The following is a 25,423-nucleotide window of genomic DNA, read 5'->3' on the forward strand; positions in this document are numbered from 1 at the left end:
CCTGGCGGCCGCCGCAGCCGCACGCCCGCCCGTTACGTTACGCTACCTCACCTCACCGCCCCCCCGGCCCCGGCCCGCCCACCGCCGGCCGGAGCGCGCCTGCGCCTGCCGCCGCCCATCTTCTCGCGATATTCCCCGCCTTGCCTGCCTGCTTGCCTGCCTGGGCGGGCTTGGCGCGCCTCGGTCTGCCTCCCTCTACCCCGCGCCGGAAGTGCGCGGAGGAGCGTGCGCGCCGGGCGCGACCGTTGGCGGCGGCCGTTGCGAGGATGTCGGCCACGTGCGCCGTCTCCCGTAAAGCGCAGCCGCCGCCGCTGCCGCCGCCGCGTCCTCCGAGCGAGAGGGATCCGCCGGCCAAGGCGATGCGCAGGGGGCTGCGGCGGGGCCACGAGGAGGAGCGGGAGCAGATGCCGTGGCCGGGAGAGAGCGCGGTCGGCGGGTGCGGTGAGCCCGAGGTGGAGCAGGCGGCCTCGCTGAGCGACGAGCGGCGCAGGCGACAGCCGCAAGAGCCGAGGGCGCTGGCGGCCGCGGCAGCCGGGGAGGAGGCGGAGGAGGAGCGGCTGGAGCGGGAGCATTTCCGGAGGATCATCAACGCCTTCCGATACTACGGGTAACCGAGACCTGCCGCCCCGTGCGTGGGGCCCGGCGAGCGTCCCCTCCCTCCCTCCTCGCACCCACCTGCCTCCGCCGGTGTCAGGAGCTCGCCGGCCCCGCGGGCGGCCCGCGGGGCTCCCGGAGCTCTTTCCTCTTCCGTGCATGTCGTGTGGCCGCCGCCCTCGGTCTGTACGCCCCGGGGAGCGCCGTGCCTGTGGCGGGGGGACAGAAACTCGAGTCGGGAAGGGACCTCCGCTCCCCTTTCCTTTCTGAATGTGCCCCAAGTCGCCTCGGTGTGTTTGTCGGCTAGGAAACATAAAAAGGGGGAGGGGGAAGCCACAAGTCATCTCAAAGTACGACGCACCTGAAGAGGGTGCGAAAGGTCTCTTTATAAGATAAAACGCTTTAAGACGCTGGAGAGTACTCAAAACAATAGTAGTTCCTGCTGGTAAAGAAGTGCAAACGGTGTTTCGATTGTTGGGGACATTTCTAAAAGACGTGTTAATTTGCACGCGAGATAAGACCTGTTGATAGGGCTAATGGATGCCGGTTTTTATAAATTTAGTTTTCTGGACACTGGTGGAGTCAGTAAAGGCCTCGATGGCCTTGTAGGAATGAGATTAAGGTGGGGGCACAGGGACCCGACTTTATATCCCAATCCATTGAATGGAAGCAGAAACAAAAGTTACTCAAATAGCGAGGTGGAGGGGACTGGCTGAAAAAGGCCAGTCCTCTGGCAGTATTTTGGTAAACTCTTCTGTTACTCTAGGCTTGGGAAGCAGATTTGGGTTAGAGCTACACTACATATTTGTATACCTAAGTTGTCAAACCCCAATCGTCTGAATCATTATTATGTGCTGGGCAATTTTTGTCAATGTAAAACAAGCATAATTTTTACATGACAGTGGGGTTCTTGGAAGGAGTGGGTCATACTTAGAGTATTTCTTCTGTTTACTCTTTTTATGTCTTGGGTTTTTTCTTGTTGCTGTTTTCCAGGACTAATATTTGAGTGGGAGGTTGGTCTAGATGACACTTCAATGTCTCTTCCAAACGGAATTCTCTAATTCAATTTGGCTGCACCAAAGACTTTATGTTAGTTATTACTACTAGCACAACAACCAACTGTAATTTACTTACGTCAGTGATGTAGTTGTGTTGTTCCAAAAGTGGGGTCATTCACCTGGTGTGCAAAATGCCAAAATACACACAGAGCAGATGTAATTTATTCCAGTTCATATTTGAGCAAAGATGGGGACTAGGTGGTAAACCACAAAGGTAGCACACCTCCTGTATCCTCAGGCCTTAGAAGCTGGGAACATCCTTCTCAACCTCATGCTCAACTGTGACTCTGGGTTGCTTTTGAATACTTCAGTTTAAGTAAACACGTAACAAAAGGATATGACTCAAATTTCCTGTACAGAAATAGAATTTAATTACCTCTGCCTCAAAGAAGTAACTCGGAATTTAAGTGAAATTACATATCTTGCTAGTCAAAAAGAATTTAATTGGAAATGTCTGTATGAATAAGGCAATACCATGCTTTCAGATGAGTCCAGATTAAAGTTCTTGTCTTCTGGAGATACATGGACTTAACTTCATTCTTTGTGCATAGTTCTTCTGATTTCAGTGAATTATTCATTCTGCTAGAAGGTTGCAATTCAACTTGAAAGGGTGGAGGATTAGTTCAAAGAGTTTTTCTGACAAAACTTTCAAGACCATGATACTAAGCTAAGCTGATGTGCGTTATGTAGAGGATGAATTTATTTTTCTTACTGTTCCTTCTCTGGTTTTTGTTCTTAAATGTCACTTTAAACCAGTGTAGCTATTGCAGTGAACATGCCCTTCTTAGTAGCGTATATGTAATTTTAGAGGTATTAACTGGTCAAATTTCCAGAATGAGGTTGCAGCTAAAATTGCAGCAGTTGCACCTTACTCTCTGATGGCTAGTTTTCAACTCTGCTGCTGTATGCTGACACCGAGTCTAAGAAACTGCAGTATGACTTGACCTGATAAAGTCATTTGCTGCTGCCAAAACTTTGTGACCTCTCTCTCTAGAGTCCTGTAGTGGCTTCAGCCCAGCCGGTAACAAAGCACCACGCAGCTGCTCACTGACTCTCCCCCCTCCCCTGCCCTGGCCACGGTGGGATGAGGAGAAAATGTAAAGGCAGGCTCGTGGGTCGAGATAAGGACAGGGAGGGATCGCTCACCACTTATGGTCATGGGCAAAGGACAGGCTCAACTTGGGGAAAACACAAAATCAATTTAATTTGCTACAAATCAAAACAAAGCAAGGATACTGAGAAGGAAAACCAAACCTTGGAACCCCTTCCCCCCACCCCTCCTTCCTTCCCAGCTCAGCTCCACTCCCGGTTCTCTCTCCCTCCTCCCCCCAGCAGCGCAGGGGGACAGGGAATGGGGGCTGGGATCAGTTCATCACACCTTGTCTCTGCCGCTCCTTCCTCCTCAGGGGCAGGACTCCTCACTCTTCCCCTGCTCCAGCGTGGGGTCCCTCTCACAGGAGACAGTTCTCCACAAACTTCTCTGGCATGGGTCCTTCCCACAGGCTGCAGTTCTTCACGAACTGCTCCAGCATGGGTCGTTTCTGTGGGTTGATCTTCAGTCACTGACTGCTCCAGCGTGGGCTTTCCCATGGAGTCATGGCCATCTTCAGGGGCATGCCCCCTGCTCCTGCGTGGGCTCCTTTCTCCCCGGGCTGCAGGTGGGCCTCCGCTCCCGCGCTCCCCCCCGTGGGCTGGGGGACACAGCCTGCCGTCTCACCACGGGCTGCAGGGGCATCCCCTCCTCCCCCGCTCCTCCTCCCCTCCTTCCACACTGACCTCGGTGTCTGCAGAGGGGTTCCTTCCTCTCACATTCCGATCCCCCCACTCACTGCAGGTTCCCCCTCCTAAATCCGTTCTCCCAGAGGCGCTACCACCGTCACTGATGGGCTCGGCCTGGGCCAGAGGTGGGTCTGACTTAGAGCCGGGGAAGCTTCTAGCAGCTTCTCACCTCTGCAGCCCCCTCCCCCACTATCAAAAAACCCGTGTCACACAAACCCATAACAAGTCCTTATGACTGTGCTCAGCCAACCTGACTTGTTAAACTGACAGAAATCAAATCCAGCAAAATCTATACAGGTCTCTTCAGGGTTAGCAACTTAAACGAGCTTTGTGCCAGGCCTGGTGAGTGCTAGAACAAGGTAGAGAGTAGAACTGTTCTGGGTAAGGAGAAGGAAGAAGGAAAAAAAAAAACAGACCTCTTTCTTGTGGCAGTAGATTCACCTTTTTTATGGAACTTCTATTTTGGGGAAGTGGAAGAGTTATTTTTAGCCTGGATCAGTTACTTGATCAAATTCACAGTACTCATACTTGAGGGGAATATGCTGAAAAAAAAAAAAAAGGTAGCTTAGTGTCTTAGTGTGGCTGCCAGAACTCCGATATGGTCCAGCTGTGACTTCTACGGTTCTTTTAGAAGCAGTTGATTCTGAGGATCCCTGTTCACACTCCACATCTCATTATTTCTCTAGCTAAAGTTTACCATAGCATTCAGCTATTCATTCAATTTAAATTGCATTTGTGAAACAATCTGGCTGGTTTTGATGGGTTTGGGGGCTGGTGGTTCATAGATCCATGTATTAAGATAGCCATCACTTATGCTGGAAATGAGTGGCTGATGACAAAACTGCAAGAAGAAAACAATGTTCCTCTTAAACTGCAGCATGTTGAGCAGTAATGTAGAACTAAAGCTTAAAACAAACATTTTGCCTAAAAAAATATTGAAAACTTGTTCTCTAGTAAGGAATTGCAAAGTCTGATCACTTTCTGTGTCTAAAGAAATGAGTAATTGTAATTAGAGTAGCTTAAGAGTGAATTACTTGTATTTAGTGTGTGTACTGCTTCTTAATATCTAAAGCCCTTAAACTTTTTGCTTTTTAGAACAAATATGCACGAACGAGTGAACAGAACAGAGAGGCAGTTTAAATCTCTCCCACCTAACCAGCAGAATCTTCTTCCTCAATTCCTTCCTCACCTTGACAAGATTCGGAAGTGCATTGACCATAATCAAGAGATACTACAGACCATTGTGAATGACTGCGTTCATATGTTTGAAAATAAAGAATATGGAGAAGATGTATGTTAAAATGGAATTTTTCATACTTCAAAATTAAATTCTGTACGCTTTTAGATTTTCTACATTTGTTTTTCACACCTTTAGGCCTCCAACTGTCTTTTCTTTTTGCCTTCTTTATTTTCCCCTTTCTTATTTCCTGTTTGCTTACATTTTCTCACTCTTGTCTTAAACATCAGCTCTACAAGATGTGAAATAAAACTGTTTGTTGTTAGTCCTTGTAGTTATACTTATGAAAACTAATTGTGAATCTGGCAAATGACAGTAATCACTTATTGTAAAAAAGCAGTTTTTCACTCCAGAGTTCTAGTTCTACCCTGGTTACATTTTAAACTTACTTTTTCAGTTAACTATGTAGAGCATAAATGGTATTGTCTGTCTTACTGTAGGTTATTACATGTTAAGCTTTCTAAATCAGTTACAATTTTAGATAGGCCAAGAATTTTTAATGTTTTCATCTGTAAAAACTTTTTCACTACTTACCTACTCTTTCAGTGTGGCATATCTATAAAAAAAAATGCTCTCAGACTTAAAAGACTGGCAGAGATGGAAACCGAAGTCCTTTTTTGGTATCTGCAGGCAAGGTAACAGTAATGGGCAGATCTAATGTGAGCTTCTCAGTGTTGCCTTATCAGTACCTAAAGGGATCCTTTTCTCAGTATAAGCAGGTCAACCTCTGCACTAGCTAAGCCCTGGTCCTTTCCTGAATAAGGATTACCAATTGTGCTCTGCTGTGCCATACTATGTATTGGTTTTTTGATCTGGAACCTTGGTCTCTTGGGTGCCAAACTGAGATCAGTAAATTCAGTTTGTTTGGGATTGTAGGTTGGATTTGAGCCTTGGTCCCAGGAGTGAAAGGCGAGTGCTTTGTCAGCTAAAACTCCCAACAGCCCTTATAGCATGGCTTTTGTCTGTTTATAATTTACTTTTTTTTTTTCCTTTCAAGACTAAAGGTACTTGGTACATTTTCCACTAACTTTTCCCCCTCCCCCCACTTTAATCAGGGAAGAGGGAAGATTACACCAGCTTCAACATTTGACATGGATAAATTAAAATCCACTTTGAAGCAATTTGTGAGAGACTGGAGTGAAGAGGGAAAGCCTGAGAGAGATTCCTGCTACCAGCCAATCATTAGTGAAATTGTAAAGAACTTCCCAAAAGAAAGATGGTAATAGTGTTTTAAGACTTACTTTTATGTGGGCATATGCTGTTGCATTAATCTAACAAGTTTTTGTCAGGTAATGAAAAGCTTGGATTTAAAAATACAGAAATTATTGTGAATGCAGTGGAATTTATTTTTTAATCAAGAAAGTTTTTGTTTCTAATACAAGGTGTTGGAAAAGAGCATAGTCATAAACTTCAGAGAGGAATACCAGGTAAACAAGAAATAATTTATTTTTTTTTCCTGCAGCTTGATGTAACGGGAGATCTGTTAACTTTTCAAGTAAGAGACTTCAGGAAGTTGTGAAGTTAATTCAGTTGTGCTCAGTGCGGTAAAGTGTGCAGGTTAGCAGATTCTCAGAGAGCGTGTGCTGCATGCGGATGAAGGGAAGGACCCTTGTGACAGCAGCGAGTATGAGTATTGCCCTTCATGGTGGAAGGAGGGAATAAGACTCTTAACCTCTAGCACAGTTTTATTGCACTAAGAATTTACCCTGCAAATACTTAATTCTAGCCTTGGTTTCAGACAGGTGTTACAAGACAAGTCTTAAAGTCTTGTTGCATTATGTGAGGGTAGCTTTGTAACTGCATTGGATTGTGAACACCACCAAAATAGTCATTGGCGGGGTGTTTTAGGTAACTTTAAGTAGGAGTATACTGGTAGAATCTCAGAAGGTACTACTGCTGTAAGAATGTGTTAATGGTTCTGCCATTTAGTCAGCCTAGTCATCATAAAGTACATTTCAGTTTAAACTTAACACTCTTATAATGGGAAAATCTGTGAACTTTGTGCTCATAAATGTAACGGGTCAGAACTTAGGTTTGATATAGCTTAGTGGTACTGTGGGTTTCCTTCTTTCTCAGTAATTGCTAATAATGCATTCCTACCAATTTGAAAATATCTTCCACTAGCCATCTTTTCATTAGTAAAGACTGTTAGTGGTGGCAGAACATGGGAGTGAACATAGTTGGTCGTTTCTTCTTTTGCTTTGGGCTAACTTATCTCCAGGTGGATGCACCACTAAAAATGTTTTATCTGAAGGTGAACTTTCTGCAACGTTTTTAGTGCTAATAGTCCCCTAAATAAGATAAAAATGAATTAAATACTACAGATTACCTGATGTACCTCTGATCTACAGATGTATAAAAAGTCATAGTTTTGAAAGTAATCATCCTGATCTTCAAGGTAGCAGTTCACCTTTTTCTCTGTATGCTAGCTTTTAAAGCATTTTGGTTATGAGAGAGGTACCTTACGTCAAGAGATGCGAGACTGAACCTGAAAAGTCTTGACTTTTACATTTATCATCAATCAATTCTATTTCAAAACTTACAGTTGGTGTTAGGAAACAACATGTGGTAACAGATTGGGTGAATCTGAAGTTGATAGCTTTGTGCTTTTTTACAAGGAATTCTGTTTGTTGTTGTCAAACACAACTAATGTGACAGTGCTTCTGTCCCTGTTGTAATGGCTCTGAAATACCAGTTTGGGGTTTTTATGTCACTACAGAAATCTCAAAACATCAGTGTATAGATCAAACATCGCTACTACAAGTTTGAGTTTGTCAGATGAAACAATTTTTTTATTTATAAAATGTGTATTACATATATACCTGTTTAAAAGTGTGATCATTATGGAACTGTCCTAGCACTTACGTAAAACCTTTTCTCTGTTAACATATCGTTACTATCATCAGCTTGCTCTTTTTCCTAGTGACCAGAGGCTCTCCCACTTAGGTGTAATTTATCTCTTTGAGGCGAGAAGCAGAGGTGTTCAGAAGGGCCTGTTCTCTTTGTGCATTATCAGGCATAACTGGCAGTGCTACCTCACCCTTGTGCGAGAAGTAACTTCCCTGGCAGGGCAAGATGGCTGGTCAGTCTGGTTCCTTTTTTACAGTTTTGGAGGGGAGCAGTTGTTTCAGTTTGAAGGGATGGACGGGGCTTGAACTAACTGTAGTGGTTATTCTGGCTGTTGTGTATAGCGGGTACAGAGTTTCCTCCGGAGAGGACTGACTGTGGGCGCTAATGGAGGAAAACAGCCTGTAGATAGAACCTCAGAGAGCAGCTCTGCATTTCTTTAGAGTTCCCTTATGTAGCACAGAATGCTGAAGTCTCCTGAGATGATGAAGGGAATGCTAGAGAAAAAGTGTATTGTTGGCAGTGGGTGATGAAAACAGCTTTGTCTAGATGTATTTTGCCTTGAAAAAGATGGAGAAATAAATATTTTAAAACTGTCAGTACAAGTCACCTTTTACTTTTTAATGGCTTCAATGGAATTGTACATTCAGTTTCTAGTTAACGTTATTTGTTAACATTATTGATTCCATGCATTGGAATAATGTGAAAAAGGAGTTTAAATTTTTGAAACTATTCAAGTATGTTTTGCTCCACGCATGCACATTTTGTGTTGCTCTTCTTTGCAAGATTGGCCTGTATAGGTTCAGTTGGGTCTGTGAAGAACAGGAAAAGTGCTCTAAATGCTTGCTCTTCTGGGACGCAGAAGAGATACAAGCAATGGTGGAAAGCACCTGTAAATTAGAACAGTCTTGTGAGTAGGTGCTACTTTTACCTTGTGTTTCAGTCCAGTCTTCTGAAGACCATCATCTAAAATTAAAATAAAATGGCAAAAGCTGTTTCTGCCTCCCACTCCTCTTAAGAAGTAATTCCTTCTTTCTGTTTAGCACCTTAACACAGAATCTGTTAGTAGGATCAACAAAGCAGTTTTAAGTGAAGTCCTGTGAGATAAGGTCTTCCTGAAGAACTGATAGACTTCCTGTGTTATTCATGTTGGAATTTACTTGTGTTTCATCTCACAGGGTCTCTATAATATTGTCTACTTTTTGATGAAGCCTTTTAAATTTCTTGGATTTCTTGGATCTGAATGAACCATGATCACTGCTTTCTGTGGGAGAAATAGTAGAACATAGGTACATTTTTATTTTTTGATGGAATGTGTTCATTAAAGCATTTTTATGGGGAAACATTAAGTTGACAATCTAAATAAGCATACTGGTATATTGGGGGTTTTTTTCTAATTCCCCTCTTTTGTTGTCTTTATTTTCTTTTACTTCTACTGTTTCCCTTCCTACTTATGTGAGAGGATGCAAAGATCATCAGCTTCTTGTCCAAAAGGAACCAAAGAAATAGTTAACCTTTTAGTTAATTATCATTCCATGTCCAAGAACAGGAACTTAGGTATTTTCTCCAAGTTTTCCTTCATTCATTAACTTGGCCTCTGGAACCACCTATAACTTGAAATTTAAATCTGTCATGCTGTCTGGCGATTGATTGCATTTTCCAAGATGCTGGCAGGACAGCCCAAAAGAAATCGTCAGTGCTTAGTTTTCTTTCTATTTGAAAAACATAGCTTATTAGTCCTAAGCCTGAGCTTGGCTATACTTCTTGCATGTGCTCAGTCACATTTATAGTGATGATAAAATTTCTGCCTTATATGAATTTATTTAACTTCATTTAAAATACATCTGTTCTTGCAGGGTTTTTAATCTTGTCAAACATTGTACTTAGCCTAAACTTTGCTTTAAACATTGGATTTAAGAGCAAACTATATCTTCAGTATTACTGCAGTCCACTGAAGGCTTTGCAGGTCTTTACATGGAAGTATATAAACCTCAGCTGCTAAGTTTGGAGAAGAATTGCTCTTCAAATGATTGTGCTTTATAGCTACCTTCGTTATTTTATTTGATAAGTAGTTGTCTCTCTGAAAATATGACTACAGTAAAATTACGAGAAATACTATACTGAGAATTGCATCTGTTCACTATCTAAATTTACAAACATTAGAGAGATAACAAAGACATCAGGAAAGGTGTCCCACAGTATCGGCTGTATGTTCTTATCACTTCTTATCATTAGATAACATTGAATTGCAGTGTTTAGTTTATGAAAATGACGTTTGTGTTTGATCACACACACTAATTTTTCTTTTACTGAAATTCAGTTTACCCCTTCAGCACCATCATTTTTTGTTAAAGCACAATAGGCATAAAATAAGAAGCTTCTATTTTTATAATGTATATTTTTTCCCTTTAAAAAAGAACACCAACTTAAAATCTTCATTAATGGCATTAAAATTCTAAAAGCTGAAAATAAATCACACTGCAAAATGCAGTACAATAATGGCATGACAGATTTTAGTTGTTTCTGATACTTCTCCACTGTCTTTTTAAGAGACTGCTGCAGTTTCAGTAGTTTGGCCAAACAGTACCATGCAGCCCTCTTCCCTTCTCTTTGGCCAGCCCCTTGTCCCCACAGCTGTTGTGTTGATAGGCCAATATTTCTTCCCTATTGCCCCACAGGTTTTTAATGGGTACTTGTTGGATACCTATTTAAGTTCCTAGCCAGTGCTAGATCTGTGTCATAGAAATCCTGCTGCTGCTGGCTAGTTCAAGACTAGTTTCACTGTAGGTAACCTTCGGCTATTATCAGCTATCACAGTCTTGGATGTTTTTGTAATTGTCTTTTGCTACTGCAGCAATTGCATATCCACCAAAGGAAAGCAGGTTTTTCTAGACCTCTAAATTATCTTATGACTGTAGCCATTAAAAAAGCAGTTTCTGTGCAGTTAAAAATTCTTAGCTGTTCTAAGGATTAAAAAATTAGCATAATATAGTGCATCGGCATGTTCCCACTACCACTGGTTTTGTACCTTAATTTTTTTGAAATTCATAAATGGTTTGTCACTAAATTCCTTTTAAGTCTTGAAAAGTAAAAGGTATTTGAGCATTTTTTTTTGACAGCAGGACACTATCAACAGTCGCCACTTGTTATGCAGTAGCATACCTGATTTCTGGTATTATAGATTAAAAAAAATACTCTTAAACCATTTTGGAAGGCTAGCATCAATGTTAGTGGACTCAGATTTGATTATATTGTATTGTTAGCTGTGTTCTGTATGCTGAAATGAAGTTGGTGACCAGCACCAGACCCTAGCAACTCTTATGAAGAGGATAGATATAAATTAAATTGCTAAGAAGTTTCCAGGCAGACTTCAATCCCTTAATAAAGGTGCAAAGGAAGGTGCAGTTAAAATCAACTGTTTCCTAAGAGAGAATTGGGAAAATTAGTTGAGAGATAGAAAAGCTTTCTATTGTGAAGTAAAAAGATGGAAGAGAATTACAGGCAATTTAAAATCAACTTACTTGACTGTTAGAGGCTTTATCTTGTTTTAGGATGAATAAAGGTGCCCTGCATAGCTATTAGTTATTAGGTTGTTTTAAGAAAAGTGTGTTTTCTAATCAAGATGTGATAATGTTGAAGTGGCATAAGTCTTTTCAACCCCTTCATTATAGAAATGTCCACATGGGGGTGCAAAAACCTGTGTAGAGCTAGCCTAAATATTTTATAAATGAAGTTAAATTGTAAGGAAATGAAGAAATAGATGAGGTCGGGAATGCATTTGGAGTAACAGTGTACCACTACAAATAGATAAAGCTGCAAGATTGAGGTTTTTCTAGCTTCTCCCAGAAAGTGGATTTTCTTCCTCTTCCTTCTCGGTCCCTATTGTCAAAAATTTCATCTTGAGCAAGTAGTTTTCCCCTGAATTAATCTTCCTTTTTTCAGTAGACTTCCTGGCTAGCTTTCTGCTGGCTTTCCTTCTAGAAGAGATAAGGAGAACCGTTGCTTCACAGAGTGCTCTTAAGTGATAGCAAAGTCTTGATTTCCTGCTTCTTGTTAATTGATATAATAATATTCAATGTAATCAATATGATAATATCATAATTTCATAAAAACATTGGCCTATCAACCCAACAGCTGTGGGGAGAGGAGGCTGGCCAATCAATATAATAATAATAATAATAATAAAAACCCAAAGAATCTGAAAGTATAATGGAATGGAAATGAAAATCAGGAATGAGAAGAACTTTGATTTTCCATTTGGGAGGTTTCATTAATTAGATGATTAAGCCACAAACCAAAAGGCACTGTTAAAACTGCTTTGCTAGTTTGTGTGATCTTCAGAAAACAATAATGCTTTCTTTTGGTTTTGGGTAATAGTCTTCAGAAATGTATGACTTTTCAGAATTTACATAACTCCTTCACTCATCCTCATGCTTGTGCAACATGCTAACTCTTTCGAACCCTTTTTGGCATCCTGAATTTTTATGTAATCACAGGCTTTGTGTTCTGCTTTCTTTCATCATGTTTGGAAGTGCCGATTGTGGCTTCCTTCATTTAGTTGCATATAAATTGATAAATGTATGTTTTGTCTTTGAAGGTTACATACAAAAGAGAGGGTAGTCTTTGAGTGTTCACACTTGGTTTTTTGGTATATGAAATGATGAAGTGTTGTTCATGACTGGAAACTGAAAAATTGTTTCTTTTTAGATTACATATATTTTCAGTTTGTTGTGGGAGTGTCTTGGTCTATGAGTGAAGGTTTGATTGCATTGTGATGGAAGTCTAATGGTTAGAATATGTATATATTGCCTTTTCTGCCTGGAAGAGGAGAAAATTTTGAGATTCTTAGTTCTCTTTATTAGTTGCTGAACTTGGAAGATGGGAGAGGTTTTTCTAGGTATCTCAGTAAACACACCCTGCCAGACATCTTCTGCTGGTTGTCTTCAACTTGATGCTTAATTATGGGAACTGAAGGGTTAGAGAGCTGCAATGTACTTTGATCTAGGAGATCTTATGTCACTTAATGTGCTTCAGTGAAATCGGTGAGCAGCATATGTAAAACCCACAGCTGTTGAGAAGGTAACTACTTTAAGGTTTTTAAAGTCTGAATTGCTCATCAGCTTATGGAAGTTTTGCTCGTTTTGTGTTTCTGATGTCGAAATACTTGTTTATTTTTCATGTGATGTAACCAAGAAGATTTCTAGAATATTTACTACTTATCAGTGAGCCTCACAGAAAAATAACTGGTGCTATATGATAATGTTCGTTCTTCGATTCACTTAAGAGATTTTTAGCTTGATAACTGTAAAAGTGTTCAGGAAAATAACTGTTTTGTAATTGTGCTCTGTATTCTGAACGAGGGTTGTATATATTCTTATGGGTCATTTCTGTGAATTGTTTTGACTGCACAATTAACCTATCTCATCAGAACTAGCTCAGTTTGCATTTAAAAAGTAAAGTCATACAGGAAATACATTATAATATCTAAGTATATGGTGGGGGGAAATGTTTGACTGGACCTCTGTAAGTTTTGTTAAGAGGTATCAGATAAAGACTTAACTATTATTTTTGTTCTGTTGCAGGGATTTCTCCAAAGTTAATATCCTGGTACCTGGTGCTGGGCTAGGTAGATTGGCGTGGGAAATAGCTATGCTCGGTTATGCTTGCCAAGGAAATGAATGGAGCCTCTTTATGCTCTTTTCTTCTAACTTTGTACTCAACAGGTACATAGCTTATGTTTTACTTGCTGATTGAAACCTAGGGAGGCAAAATTATAAATGAGAAAAACTTGAATAAATAGAACTCACAAGAACAGATTTGTAAGTCTTAACACAGGACACACATAATCACTCATAGAATGTTTTAATGAAAAAAAAAAATCAGTGGGATAAAGGGGGGAGGAAACCATTCTTATCCGAGTCATTAAAATTATAGCAGGAAACATGGCTTTTAAGTTATGAGACTTAAAATCTCTAGATTGTACCACAGATTTTCTACATAATCTTGAATAGGTTTTATGGTTTATTTCACATCTGTTTCTGTAAAATGCATGCCTATCTCACTGGTGTCAAATATAGGCTAGTTAATATATGCATGGTACTTAGTGTTGGTGATTAGTAACAGAGGAATCTTGTTAAAGAAAGTGTTACATTCCATGCTAAAATTTTAGGCACTGTTTTGACATGAAAAACAAACCACTGAAGCATGCTGAACCACTTCTTAAGCAAGTGGCTAAAATAATAGAGTTAATAGTTCTGCAATTAATGCTGAAGTACTAAATTTGAAGGTAGTAAATTTTGCTTTATAGGTTCAACTTCGAGTGACATTTCTGTATTTGGTATTCTGTCACCTAAATTAGAAACTACTGGTTTTATAATGAACTTATTAGAGAGGATAGAAGGCAGCAAATTCAATTGTTCGTTTTCAGAAAGAGGGTGGGAAGACTATGTGTGGGCAAGTATGAAAGAGGTCTGAGACGGTGTTTTGTTTTTTGGGGGAGTTGGTACCAGGTTCAGAGAGACAGAATTTGCCAGTTCATTCTTCAATCTGAAATTATACACCTTCACTGAAAACACCTAAACTAGTGGCTTGTATTTGGTATTATCATGATGTTTTGGAGCCCTGTTTGTAGACTGATTGTCCACAGCAGACTGTGATGATATTAAATCTGTTATAGCTTACTGTTCAAAAACAAGGGGGAAACGCTGTTTATTACAGCTGCTGCATGTCTGCTTAAAACAGTATTGGTCAGTGTGATGAAAACAGATATTTGCTAGAGGTTTATTTGTTCTTTTTCTTATGTCATTCTTAAATGACAGCTGTGGTTTAACCCCAGCTGGTAAATAAGCACCACGCAGCCACTCACTCACCCCCCAACCAGTGGGATGGGGGAGAGAATGGGAGGGGGGGGGGGGAGTAAAACTCATGGGTTGAGATAAGAGCAGTTTAATAGAACAAAGGAGGAAACTAATAACAATAAAAAAATGACAATAATGGTAAAAGGGTTGGAATATGCAAAACAGATGATGCTCAGTGCAATTGCTCACTAGTCACCGACTGATGCCCAGTTAGTTCCCAAGCAGCGATCCCCCCAGGCCAGCTCCCCGCAGTTTATATACTGGACATGACATCATATGGTATGGAATACCTCTTTGGCCAGTTTGGGTCATCTGTTTGTCTGTGTCCCGTCACAACTTCTTGTGCCCCTCCAGGCCTTCTTGCTGGCTGGGCATGAGAAGCTGAAAAATCCTTGACTTAGTCTAAACACTACTTAGCAACAACTGAAACCTTCAGTGTTATCAACATTCTTATACTGAACCCAAACCATAACACTATACCAGCTACTAGAAAGAAAAGTAACTCTTCCCCAGCTGAAACTAGGACAATGACTCATCTGGTGGTGAAATTGTGTATTACAGTTGAGCTGATCTAAAGCTTGCAGCTACCGAAAGGGCATCACATTCTTCTTGTCCTTAGGTATACAGCCTTGCTGGTTTTTACGCTCTTTGGAACTTCTGAAATTATTTAAAGCAGCATACAAGTATTCATTTGCCATCTTTGGGAGCGCTCATCAGCTGTCATAGTGGTTCAAACCTGAAAGTTAACTTCACCCCTAGCTACCTCTGATGACATGTTTTTTGTCTTCCTTAAATAATGAGGTTTTGGCCTATGTGTGGAATTCTCCTGAAAATCCATGCTTAGCTTATGATAGTAATCATTCTCAGCATCTAATGCTCATGTGGTGTTTCGTATTTATATAAGATATTTAGGAAAGGTGTAGATGCATGAGATTTGCTAACAGTATTAGATTTTAGCCAGCAAAATTGAGCGTTGCTTAGCTGCTGTAATCTTGATCTTTGCTGGGCAAGTTGTCAGTTACAAGTTCCTTGTTAGCATGGAAGAAAATACTGCTAATGTGACTCTGAATTTCAGTCAATTCAGTTGAAGTCCAAGCATTCCTTTCTGCCACATCTAATTGTGGGCTTGGAATGTCTATTAAGAAGGTGTTAGGGACTTCTGGGTCTTTCTTTTTAGTCTTAAGTGGCTGTTTGCAGTTAGCCTTCTGAAATGGATGTTTGCCTTCCTGGAACTGGAAGAAACAGCAATGATCAATATGAGCTGAAGATACCAGTTCTGGAAGAGTGGTAAGAAAGAAGGATTTTGCAAATTAGTTTTTAACTACAGTTTTAATTTAATTAATTTTTGTTTTCAGTTGATAAAACCATGAGGATTTTGCTAACATTCTTAGTTTGGATATACCTTTTTTCTTTGACCTTGGTTTATTTTTAGGAAGACAAAGTACTGTCTTGAGTGTCCAGCCAACTACTGCAGTGGGCTCCTAGATGTGGCAGTGACTTAAGTCTTCTGTATACGAAGTGGTATAATTCTCTTAAATTGTGAACTTTTGTTACTGTGGATAAAGTTGCACATCATGGTATGTAGAGAGTGCGTCAAAGCATAACTGTGGTCACTGTATTTGAAATTAGAGTGCATTATTCAGTTGAGGAAGCTCTAATTTGAAAACAAAGTGACCCTGCAGTAGTTAAGCTACAATGGCTTCAAGGCTGCTGCAGTCCTTGTATGGGAAATTGTGCTTTTTCTTGTATGGGTAAGGTTCTTACTGCTGCTGTATTTTTCTAGTGTTTACATGAGTTCTGCATATGACAGATGGCAGAGGTGATCGGTGGTGATGTAGAGACACACTTCATTTCTTATATGTTTTAGAAGAGAAAAAACTGAAAAGCATAATCTGTTGTCCTGGCTCTGGAAAGCATACCAAAATTTTCAGGCAGTCTAGAACCACAGGTCATATGTTACTTCCCTTTGACATCTGACAGGAGGGGAAACAACACTAGGGTGGTATCTGTGTGGAGGAGACTGGAGCAGGTGGTTGCTGACTTGTTTTCTGCAGCTGGAGATTCAGAGCACGTGGTCCGTAGCCTTGGTCCAACAGCTGTTCAGTAGCAACCTACTAATATTTGAGAAAGTTCAGTTGAAGTAATAGAAAATCACTTTGTAGCCAAGCCAGAGCAGGGTTAGTTTAAAAAAGCTTTAATTAAGACCAGTAGAATTCATGCTAATAATTGGCTAATACTTACTTTCTGGGGAGAATGTAATTTCAGATAAATCTTGGCATTTGAGAAGGCTGCTTAACTGTATTTGTTGCATGTCCATGAATGCCTTGGGATGAAAACAGTTAGGCATTTTATCTTTAAATCTGTGGTCAGAAGTAGCATTTGACCTACCCATCTTTTCCAGAACTGTCTTTTTGACTGAATGTTGAACAGTAAATGCCCTGCCCCTATGGAAATACTGAAGTGTGTCACACCTAGCTGAAGATGTTAAATTTTTACAACATAACTTACATCATTCATCTTTTGTTGCAAGGATGGAATTGTGAAGGACTGCAGTACTTAGTTTTTAAGTATAAGTTACTGAAGCTGGAAAGGAAGGTTTTAGAGCTTGAATATGGAGAGGGATCGGTCTTTTATATTAAATTTGGAATTCTTTTGGGGACTGCTCGAAAGTCTACAAGAATATACTTTGTGCTGAGAAAAAAAAAAATACAGGGATGTGTGTGTTCCCTTATAGCTGAGGAAAAAAAAACTTCCTTTCTAATCTGCTCGGATCTCTTACTTTCTTTACCTTGCTTTTGGGTAAATTTTCATTGTTAAAGAAAAATGTTCTGAGGATGATACAGATTGACTGGGAACATAAGGAGAATGCTAGAATAGTTAACACAACTTTTACTGGCCAATGTGAGGGTTTTGGGGTGGGCTTTTTTGTTGTTGTTAAGGGGGTGTTGTTTGTTTGGGGGGATGGCTTTTTGTTTGGTTTGTTTTGTTTTTTAACCAAAATAAAAATGCCTTTCTTGAATAAAATGTTACCAATGTTATAAGGTTTTTTCCCTGCTTTTTTTCCTTTAATTGACGGCAGATACCTGTTATTTATTTATTCATTCGATATAGAGGCAGTTAATGAGCGCAGTATACTGCTGCTCAAATACAGGTTGGTTTTGTATTTTTGTTTACTGATAAAATGAAATATAAGTATGACATGAAGAAGGTAACAAATGTTATTTCAAAGACTTGACTACAGATGTTTTCTATCCACCAGCCAAAAGAGTGCATGTTCTATAACCTGGTAGAGTTTGCACTTTATGAAGGGTTTGGCGATACATGTTTATGGGATGGATGTGTCCTCTGTTGTCTCTGAAAGAAAATGCCTTCATTTTTTAATTTAAAACTGTGGGAAAAGCTGCTTTTTATACTCTAATGCTATATCTTATCACTTTGTAAAGTAAGAGTTGACTTAGTTGGTCATGTCAACGCACAAATTTATTTCACAAAGACCTGTTTACTTAGCATAATTGCAGCACTCCAGATGTCACTAACTTAAAATGACATCCAGTGCAAAACTATTATGCTTTGCAAAATGGAATTTATTTATTGAAATTTAGAAGTATCCTTTCAGTTAGCATCTGAAAAATGCTTTTTTTCTGCTGTGCTTCAAAACCCCTACTATTATGGTTCAGAAAAGACAGAAAAGTCTAGAATGAGAACGAATGTTTCCAATAAAATTCATGTAACTAATGTTACTAATTTTCTTTTTTAATTGAAAAATCATTCAGAAAGGCTTAGCTTTACTGAACATACTAAATCATAAATTTCATTAATCCTATTGAAGAATCTTGTGCATTTTCTTTTCAGTGGAGAAATAAGTTAGGGAAAATGGTAAAAAAGTGGCAAAAGAAAATTTTAAAATTAAAAAAAGCAGTTATTTTGTGGTGGTAATTTGTGTGTCAAGAGTAGAATTGGGTTTTCGATCAGTTCATAAATTGACGGGCAGTGTGAAGTGTTATGAACTAGATAAAAGTCCTTTAGAAAACATGTAGCTTTTGCAAGAACTTTATCAACAAAACAATAGATGTTGGTGAAAGTCTTTGACTCCTACATTTATAGATAATAGATAAGCAATGAGTTGAAACTGAATTGTGCTGATTTCTGTATTTTGCAGATGCTCTGAAATTAACTCATGTAAGCTTTATCCCTGGATTCATCAGTTTAGCAATAACAGAAGATCTGCTGATCAGATACGTCCAATTTATTTCCCTGATGTTGATCCTCACAGTCTTCCTTCTGGTTCAAACTTCTCTATGACAGCAGGGGATTTTCAAGAAATATATTCCGAGTGCAGTGAGTAAATGCAAACTTCTAGGCTATCCATGTAACTGTATTGTCAGAGTATTTGTTATGGGACAATTAGTGATTACAAATAGAAGGGAACTGTATCTACAAGCATTAAGCAAAAAGTACTAACTGTACTAAGATTTTCTTAGTACAAATCAGCTTTTGTTCTTAGTTATAACAAAATGTGGATACCTCCTTGTCTAACAGATCTTTGTTGCAGTAGCTCCTTTTAGAGTAAGACAGCATAGTAGTATCATGGAAAGGTTTACTTGATCTAGAAAAGTGATGTTACTGTGGTGGATCGACCCTGGCTGGACGCCAGGTGCCCACCAAAGCTGCTGTATCACTCTTACTCCAACTTAGCTGGACAGGGGAGAGAAAATATAACAAAAAGCTTATCAGTCGAGATAAGGACAGGGAGAGATCACTCAACCAATTACTGTCACGGGCAAAACAGACTCAACTTAGGGAGAATTAACTTAACTTATTGCCAATCAACCAGAGTAGGGTAATGAGAAATAAAAACAAATCTTGAGACACCTTCTGTCCACCCCTCCCTTCTTCCCGGGCACAACTTCCCTCACGGATTCTCTACCAACCCCCCCAGCGGCACAGGGGGACGGGGAATGGGGTTTACGGTCAGTTCATCACATGTTATTTTTCTGCTGCTTCATCCTCCTCGGGGCAGGACTCATCACACTCTTCCCCTGCCCCAGCATGGGGTCCCTCCCATGGGAGACAGTTCTCCACAAACTCTCCAACATGGGCCCTTCCCATGGGCTGCAGTTCTTCATAAACTGCTCCAGCATGGGTCCCTTCCATGGGGTGCAGTCCTTCAGGCACAGACTGCTCCAGCGTGGGTCCCCTGCAAGGTCACGATTCCTGACAGAAAACCTGCTCCAGCGTGGGCTCCTCTCTCCACAGATCCGCAGGTCCTGCCAGGAGCCTGCTCCAGCGCGGGGTTCCCATGGGGTCACAGCCTCCTTCGGGAACCCACCTACTCTGGCGTGGGGTCCTCCCCAGGCTGCAGGTGGATATCTGCTCCACCGTGGACCTCTCTGGGCTGCAGGGGGACAGCCTGCCTCACCATGGTCTTCCCCACGGGCTGCAGGGGAATCTCTGCTCCGGCGCCTGGAGCACCTCCTCCCCCTCCTGCTTCACTGACCTTGGGGTCTGCAGGGTTGTTTCTCTTAACATGTTATCATTCCTCTCTGTGCCTGCAGTTTCTGTGCCGCCACAAGTTTTTTTCCTTCTTAAATCTGTTCTCCCAGAGGCACTACCACTGTCACTGATGGGCTCAGCCATGGCCAGCAGCGGGTCCATCTTAGAGCCGGCTGGCCTTGGCTCTGTCGGACATGGGGGAAGCTTCTGGCAGCTTCTCACAGAAGCCACCCCTGGTACAGCCCCCCCCGTCCCGTCCCACTACCAAAACCTTGCCACACAAACCTAATACAGCTACAGAGGGAACAATGTAACTTGTCACTTCTCTTCTTTAGTATAAAAAATAGAAACATGAGTATTTTTTTGTTAATTTATTTCCTGTTGTAAAAGCAAAGTAAACTGTTTCAGTAGTAGCAAATTACAAATGAAAAAAATATATACTTAGTGACTGTCAATAGTAAATATTTCAGAAGCATGTTATGGACATGATAATTATGAAAGATTGAGACTTCTGTCAGTACAAATAACCTTATTTTTTCTTGTGATACCAGGTTAGTTGTGCTGTCCTCATTGCAGCTATGAAGTAATGTTTTATGACTAACCTAATGTTGAATTAACCTGTAGAAGACTATCTTATTTATGCCTACTCTACCAATTGCATATTCGGGATTTGATCAAGGGTAGCACTTATCCGGTTGTTTTATATGTAATCTAATATTCTAATATATGGCTTTTTAGAAGTTGCAATTGTTTCCTTACACAGTATTGGATTATCACCTGAGACATCTATTTTCTGTTTCCACCTTTCTGTCCCTATTAGACCCATAGCCATTGTTCACCAGGATTATATAGTTATTGATCTGCCCCTTATTGTGCAGCTAGACTTCAAGAAACTTTCTTGCAGGAGCTTTTCTTAACAGTTACTTAATTTTCTGAAGGTTCTGTCTTACATTAGAACCTTTGATACTGGCATAAATTGAGTTTAATTTTTTTATTTACACAGCTTAAAACTTTTGCCATTTCAAGGATACATGTTTAGAGAAAAACAGGAAAACATGCTTTAAAAGGTAGACTTTGAAAGATCCTGCTTGTTAAATTAAGTGGTAAAAAACAGCTAGAGAAATACTCAGATACTGAATAAAATGTTTTAAAGCTATGTGGTTTGTGAAAGTACACTTTAGTGTACACACTTGTATTGCCCTAGGTATTAACTAGAGAGGCTGAAAATCACTATTTTTGTAGTTGTATTTTTAACAGTTGTGGTAATGATGTTCATAGGACAGGTGAGTAACAGCACACCTGGGCCTTCATTTATATAAAATGTGTTATAATATTTACATATGAATAATTTTATAAAATGCATAAATAAATATACATGCTGAGTATATAAACAATACAAATGTAAACAAAAAAGTTAAATTATGAACTTTTACAGGGGTAGAGACATTGAAACTAATCTCTGTATACTTTGCTCTTTTTATGCAGATACATGGGACTGCATAGCAACTTGCTTTTTCATAGATACAGCACATAATGTTATTGATTACATTGATACTATATGGAAAATACTAAAGCCTGGAGGAATATGGATAAATGTAGGCAAGTGTGACCAACCTCTCTTTCTGCTAGCCCTGGCTTGTTTGATCATGTAACAGGAACCTAGTACTTGAAAAGAGTTGTGGGGATGAATGTGTCTGTGCTGAAAACTCTGTAGAGCTAGAAACATCTAGGGCTTGGAAGTTACCTCAGATGTGTTCAGAATATGTCCAGGTGTTTGCTAGTTACAATCAAGTCAACACCATGTGATTTTTAAATAGAGAATTAAATTTTCCCAGTGGCAGGTTTTGCATTCATGCATCAAACATTTGTTATTTGACAAATGTAGTGTCCTGTGTTCTTTTTTGCTCTTTTTCTAAGAAAACAGGACTTGTTTTGCATGTAAATACATCGTTGCATTTTTTTTCTTAATCTGTTGTCTAATTTGTACTGTGCTTCTAAGCAGAAGCTTTGGGAATGAGATTTATCTATGCCTTGGCTCAAGAGAAAAGAGACAATTTAAGTCTTCCATGGTGAAGGAATGGCAGACAAAACTCAGGAGTTAAACATTTTGGGTGGTAGAAACTGGTCAGTCACTGGTCAGTCAGTCACTACACAAGTCCTGGCCAGTCAAGCAAGCTACTGAGTGTAGGCCACAGTATGTCCTGTCTTCTGTTTATAGAGACAGCAGTGATGCTAGACTGAAGAAATTTTAAGATTCAGAAAACAGTTTGGTAAGAAATGAGACTGTTGTTGAATAAGCAGCTGAACTAATTTGTTTTCATTTTGCATTGATTCTGAAATTTGTTGTAAAAATCATATTTGAGTGATGGAATTGTGTTCTTTTGTCTGTATTTGAATATGTGAGTCTAGCTATAAGCATTCTTTGGACTTTCAGTGTGTGCTTTTGATTTTTAAAACATTTTTGTCTTTTTGATAGCCATTTCCCTTGTATCCTTGTACTCTAGGTCCTCTCTTGTACCACTTCGAAAACTTGGGAAATGAACTTTCTATAGAATTAAGCTACGAGGATATAAAAAATGTTATACTGCAATATGGATTCCATATAGAGGTAAGAAGATGCTGTAGTTTGCAATAAGTAAGTAGTATTGGTATAAACTAGATAAACTGCTTCGAATAAACCCTTACCTTAAATTTAGCTCAACATAATGGCATATACTAATAACTTCTAGGAGAATTAAATGTTTGTGTTGCAAATTATTTGCTTTCCTAATTTTTTAAAATGTATAGATGGGCCTTGAAATCTAGCAAGTATATAGCAATTTCTTTCTTATGAAGAGAAACTTGTGTAATTCTTGTCGAGAAGGTGTTTTGAAAACTGCTGGGTTGTTTTTTTCAGGTGGAGAAAGAATCTGTACTGTCAACTTACACTGTGAATGAACTCTCCATGATGAAATACTACTATGAATGCGTGTTGTTTGTGGTGAGAAAACCAGAATAGAAGTGGTCTGAATAGGTTAATCAGAAAAAAATGATGGCTTGAAAGCTAGAAATGAGAATAAAATGGACTGGGTGATGTCTGGACACAACCTCGAATCAGTGGTGCCTTCTTATTCCTAATAGGATTTAGATAGTGTCTATTTTCTTAATATCTCTGTTGCTATCCAGACATGTACAATGCCATGTGTATTTGTAATATACTTGTGAAAACAGGGGAGGAAATGATCACATACACTGTCTTTGTGCTTTGGAATGCATTAAAATAAGGAAAAAAAGTTTTCTTGAGAATAAATACTAATGTTTGGCATACCTAGGCTAATTCTCTGCATATGCTGCCTCACTTTTCATAGATTTATAATTATTTTCTTTTTTCTACTTTCTGATTTTAGGAATGCATAGAGGTGCTTACTGTACTAGCTGTGTCACATTTAGAGAAATATTTCTAAACCTATACTTAAAATTATGAAGTCTGAAATGGTTGAAAAGTGATAAAATTATTCTTGATAGATAAAATAGCCGTCAGAACTGTTCGAGCATTTTCTCTGGAACTGAAACAAAGTAGATTATTATACAAATTGTAATCTTTGACTGTACCACTATTCACACTTTAATCAAAACACAAAACCTATAGGCAATTTGAAATACTATACTGAGTGAAGAAAAAGCAGCACGTCACAGGGAAGCCTCTGGTATGTTAACCTCAGTTCCGAAATAACACCAATTTTGACTAATCTGTTTACCCTTGTGACTTAGTGACTTCTTGGTTCCTTTTCCTAATGTTTTTTTTTTTCCTGGCAGATGTGGCTTAGGTGAATATTTAGTCTGCAAATTGTGATACCATACAAGAGGCTGAATCTTCTGTCACTTAGAAGTTATGTACATGAGAAAACATTAATTAATAATCACTGTGCTGAGAGGAGGTGTCATGTTAGCCATTTTGTTTTCTTAATATATTGGTTAGCTTAAGTGCCATTTTCATCCACTTTCAAAAATTTCTTTAAAATATAAAACATCATGATAAGGAATTAAGGTTTTTTCATATTTGGTCATAATGGCACTGGACAATAGCTTGTTTGTTTCCCATTATTTCTAGTCCCTTTTTTCATGGTGATGTCCCAGTCACATCTCTTTAATAGATCTGTTACTGGCTTTTGGATTTTTCCCATTAAGGCCAGAAATTTGTGCCTTTGTTCCTAAATTGAAAGTCTGCAAGGAGGGAAAACACAAATTTTTTTTTTTATATAGTTTCAACACTGTGTGAGAGAACACATGCCTGGGTATCTTTCAGTATTGTGCCCCTTTCTGCTGAGAATCCTTATTGAGAATAAAGGCTTCTTGTCTACAGAAGGTTTTCAGTTAGAGCTTTGTTAAAGTAGTCTTATTTGAATTCTGTCTTCTTTCTAAAAGTGGCCGACCAAGATTTAGCTCCATAAAAGAACTGTCAAAGTTCTACAGTGCTCCAAGAAAAATGTGTTTAAAGCTGAAACACTGCCATTGCAACAAGTAGATTAAAAATGAAAGCCCTTGCACACCTAAAAATAAGGGGGGGAAAAAAAGTTGCTTTAATTTCCTTATTGTGCTTTTGGTCTTTTGAGGGACTTTGTGATTCTTTGCTTTCATTCTGATTTTTTTTTTCCTTAGAATATTAGTATTTTACTTGATTTTCAAGCTCCTTGAAATGGGATGTTAGGTGAATGTCAATTATGCTGTTGCTGGGTAGTGTATCTACCTGTAATATTGCCCAGTTTCTGCCTCCTACCCAGCCTGTAGTTACACTTGCACTGTGGTGGTCTCATTTTTCACAAATAGGCAATCGAAATCTTGCTTTCTGGTTGAATGTCAATATCCTTTGTTCTGGTGGTTTTGTTCTTTCCCACCCCATGTTGTCACAAGTGCCATTTTTGTGTTATTTTTGGAAAATATGTTTTTATTTACTTATGTCAGGTATATAGTGATGTGCTTCTGTTTCTAATGTAGAAAATGCTGGGTTTCCCTACTGTTCTCCTTTTAAATTAGAACAGTTGCATTAAGAGTTAGTAATGCAGAGTAATCTTGTGAATAAGCTGTATGAGTGAGTAGTGATTTACCTGCAGTCCTATTTATGAGTTCTCTAAATTCATCACTTGTAGTTTTATGTGCAGGGATGACCATGTATTATTGAATGTGATCACATTCTTCTAGTCAATTGTATACATGGGGGGAAAAACGCTTAAGGTGTTGTATCAGCTGAAGCCAAGACCATGTAAACTATTAAACTGTACGTGGTATCGGGAGTAAAATAAAATGCTGCATAATCTTCAGTGTAATACTTCTTTCTATGGAGCAAGTTTGACAAATGTGTAAAGTGTCCCATATTTTTATTTATATGCAGTACGCTCTGAAATCAGTTATGAAGGTACGAAGGGGAATCGTGAACTTCCCACTATTTTCAGCGTGTGTCATGGACTTGATTTTTCTTGGATATTAAAATTTGCCGTATGACTGGTCTCCCTCATGTCTGATTCTGTCCTCTGTGCTGAGGTACGACGGAGGTGTGGGCGGCTTCCCCTGTTGCTGCTTCG

General features: G+C 39.4%; 1 protein-coding gene across 4 annotated transcripts; it reads left to right on the forward strand.

Moving 5' to 3' along the window:
* The first annotated feature begins 266 nt into the window (after positions 1-266).
* Positions 267-25,130, forward strand: LOC104832422 (chromosome unknown open reading frame, human C9orf41). 4 transcript variants are annotated; one of them, XR_774410.1, is made up of 8 exons: positions 267-607; positions 4,527-4,722; positions 5,724-5,887; positions 13,098-13,238; positions 18,532-18,710; positions 21,351-21,460; positions 22,370-22,473; positions 22,762-22,851. XR_774410.1 is itself a non-coding variant. In XM_010568587.1 (8 exons), the coding sequence occupies exons 1-8, from the start codon at positions 267-269 to the stop codon at positions 22,861-22,863; spliced, it is 1,365 nt and encodes a 454-aa protein (XP_010566889.1). In that variant the 3' UTR covers positions 22,864-25,130. The 4 variants fall into 4 exon arrangements, 3 of the variants coding, with proteins under 3 accessions (XP_010566889.1, XP_010566890.1, XP_010566891.1); XM_010568587.1 differs by having other exon boundaries at positions 22,342-22,473; positions 22,762-25,130; XM_010568588.1 differs by having other exon boundaries at positions 21,351-21,464; positions 22,762-22,951.
* Positions 25,131-25,423: the final 293 nt, after the last annotated feature.

This window comes from Haliaeetus leucocephalus, unplaced genomic scaffold (genome assembly GCF_000737465.1).
Source record: "Haliaeetus leucocephalus isolate CR32 unplaced genomic scaffold, Haliaeetus_leucocephalus-4.0 Scaffold251, whole genome shotgun sequence".
NCBI lineage: Eukaryota > Metazoa > Chordata > Aves > Accipitriformes > Accipitridae > Haliaeetus > Haliaeetus leucocephalus.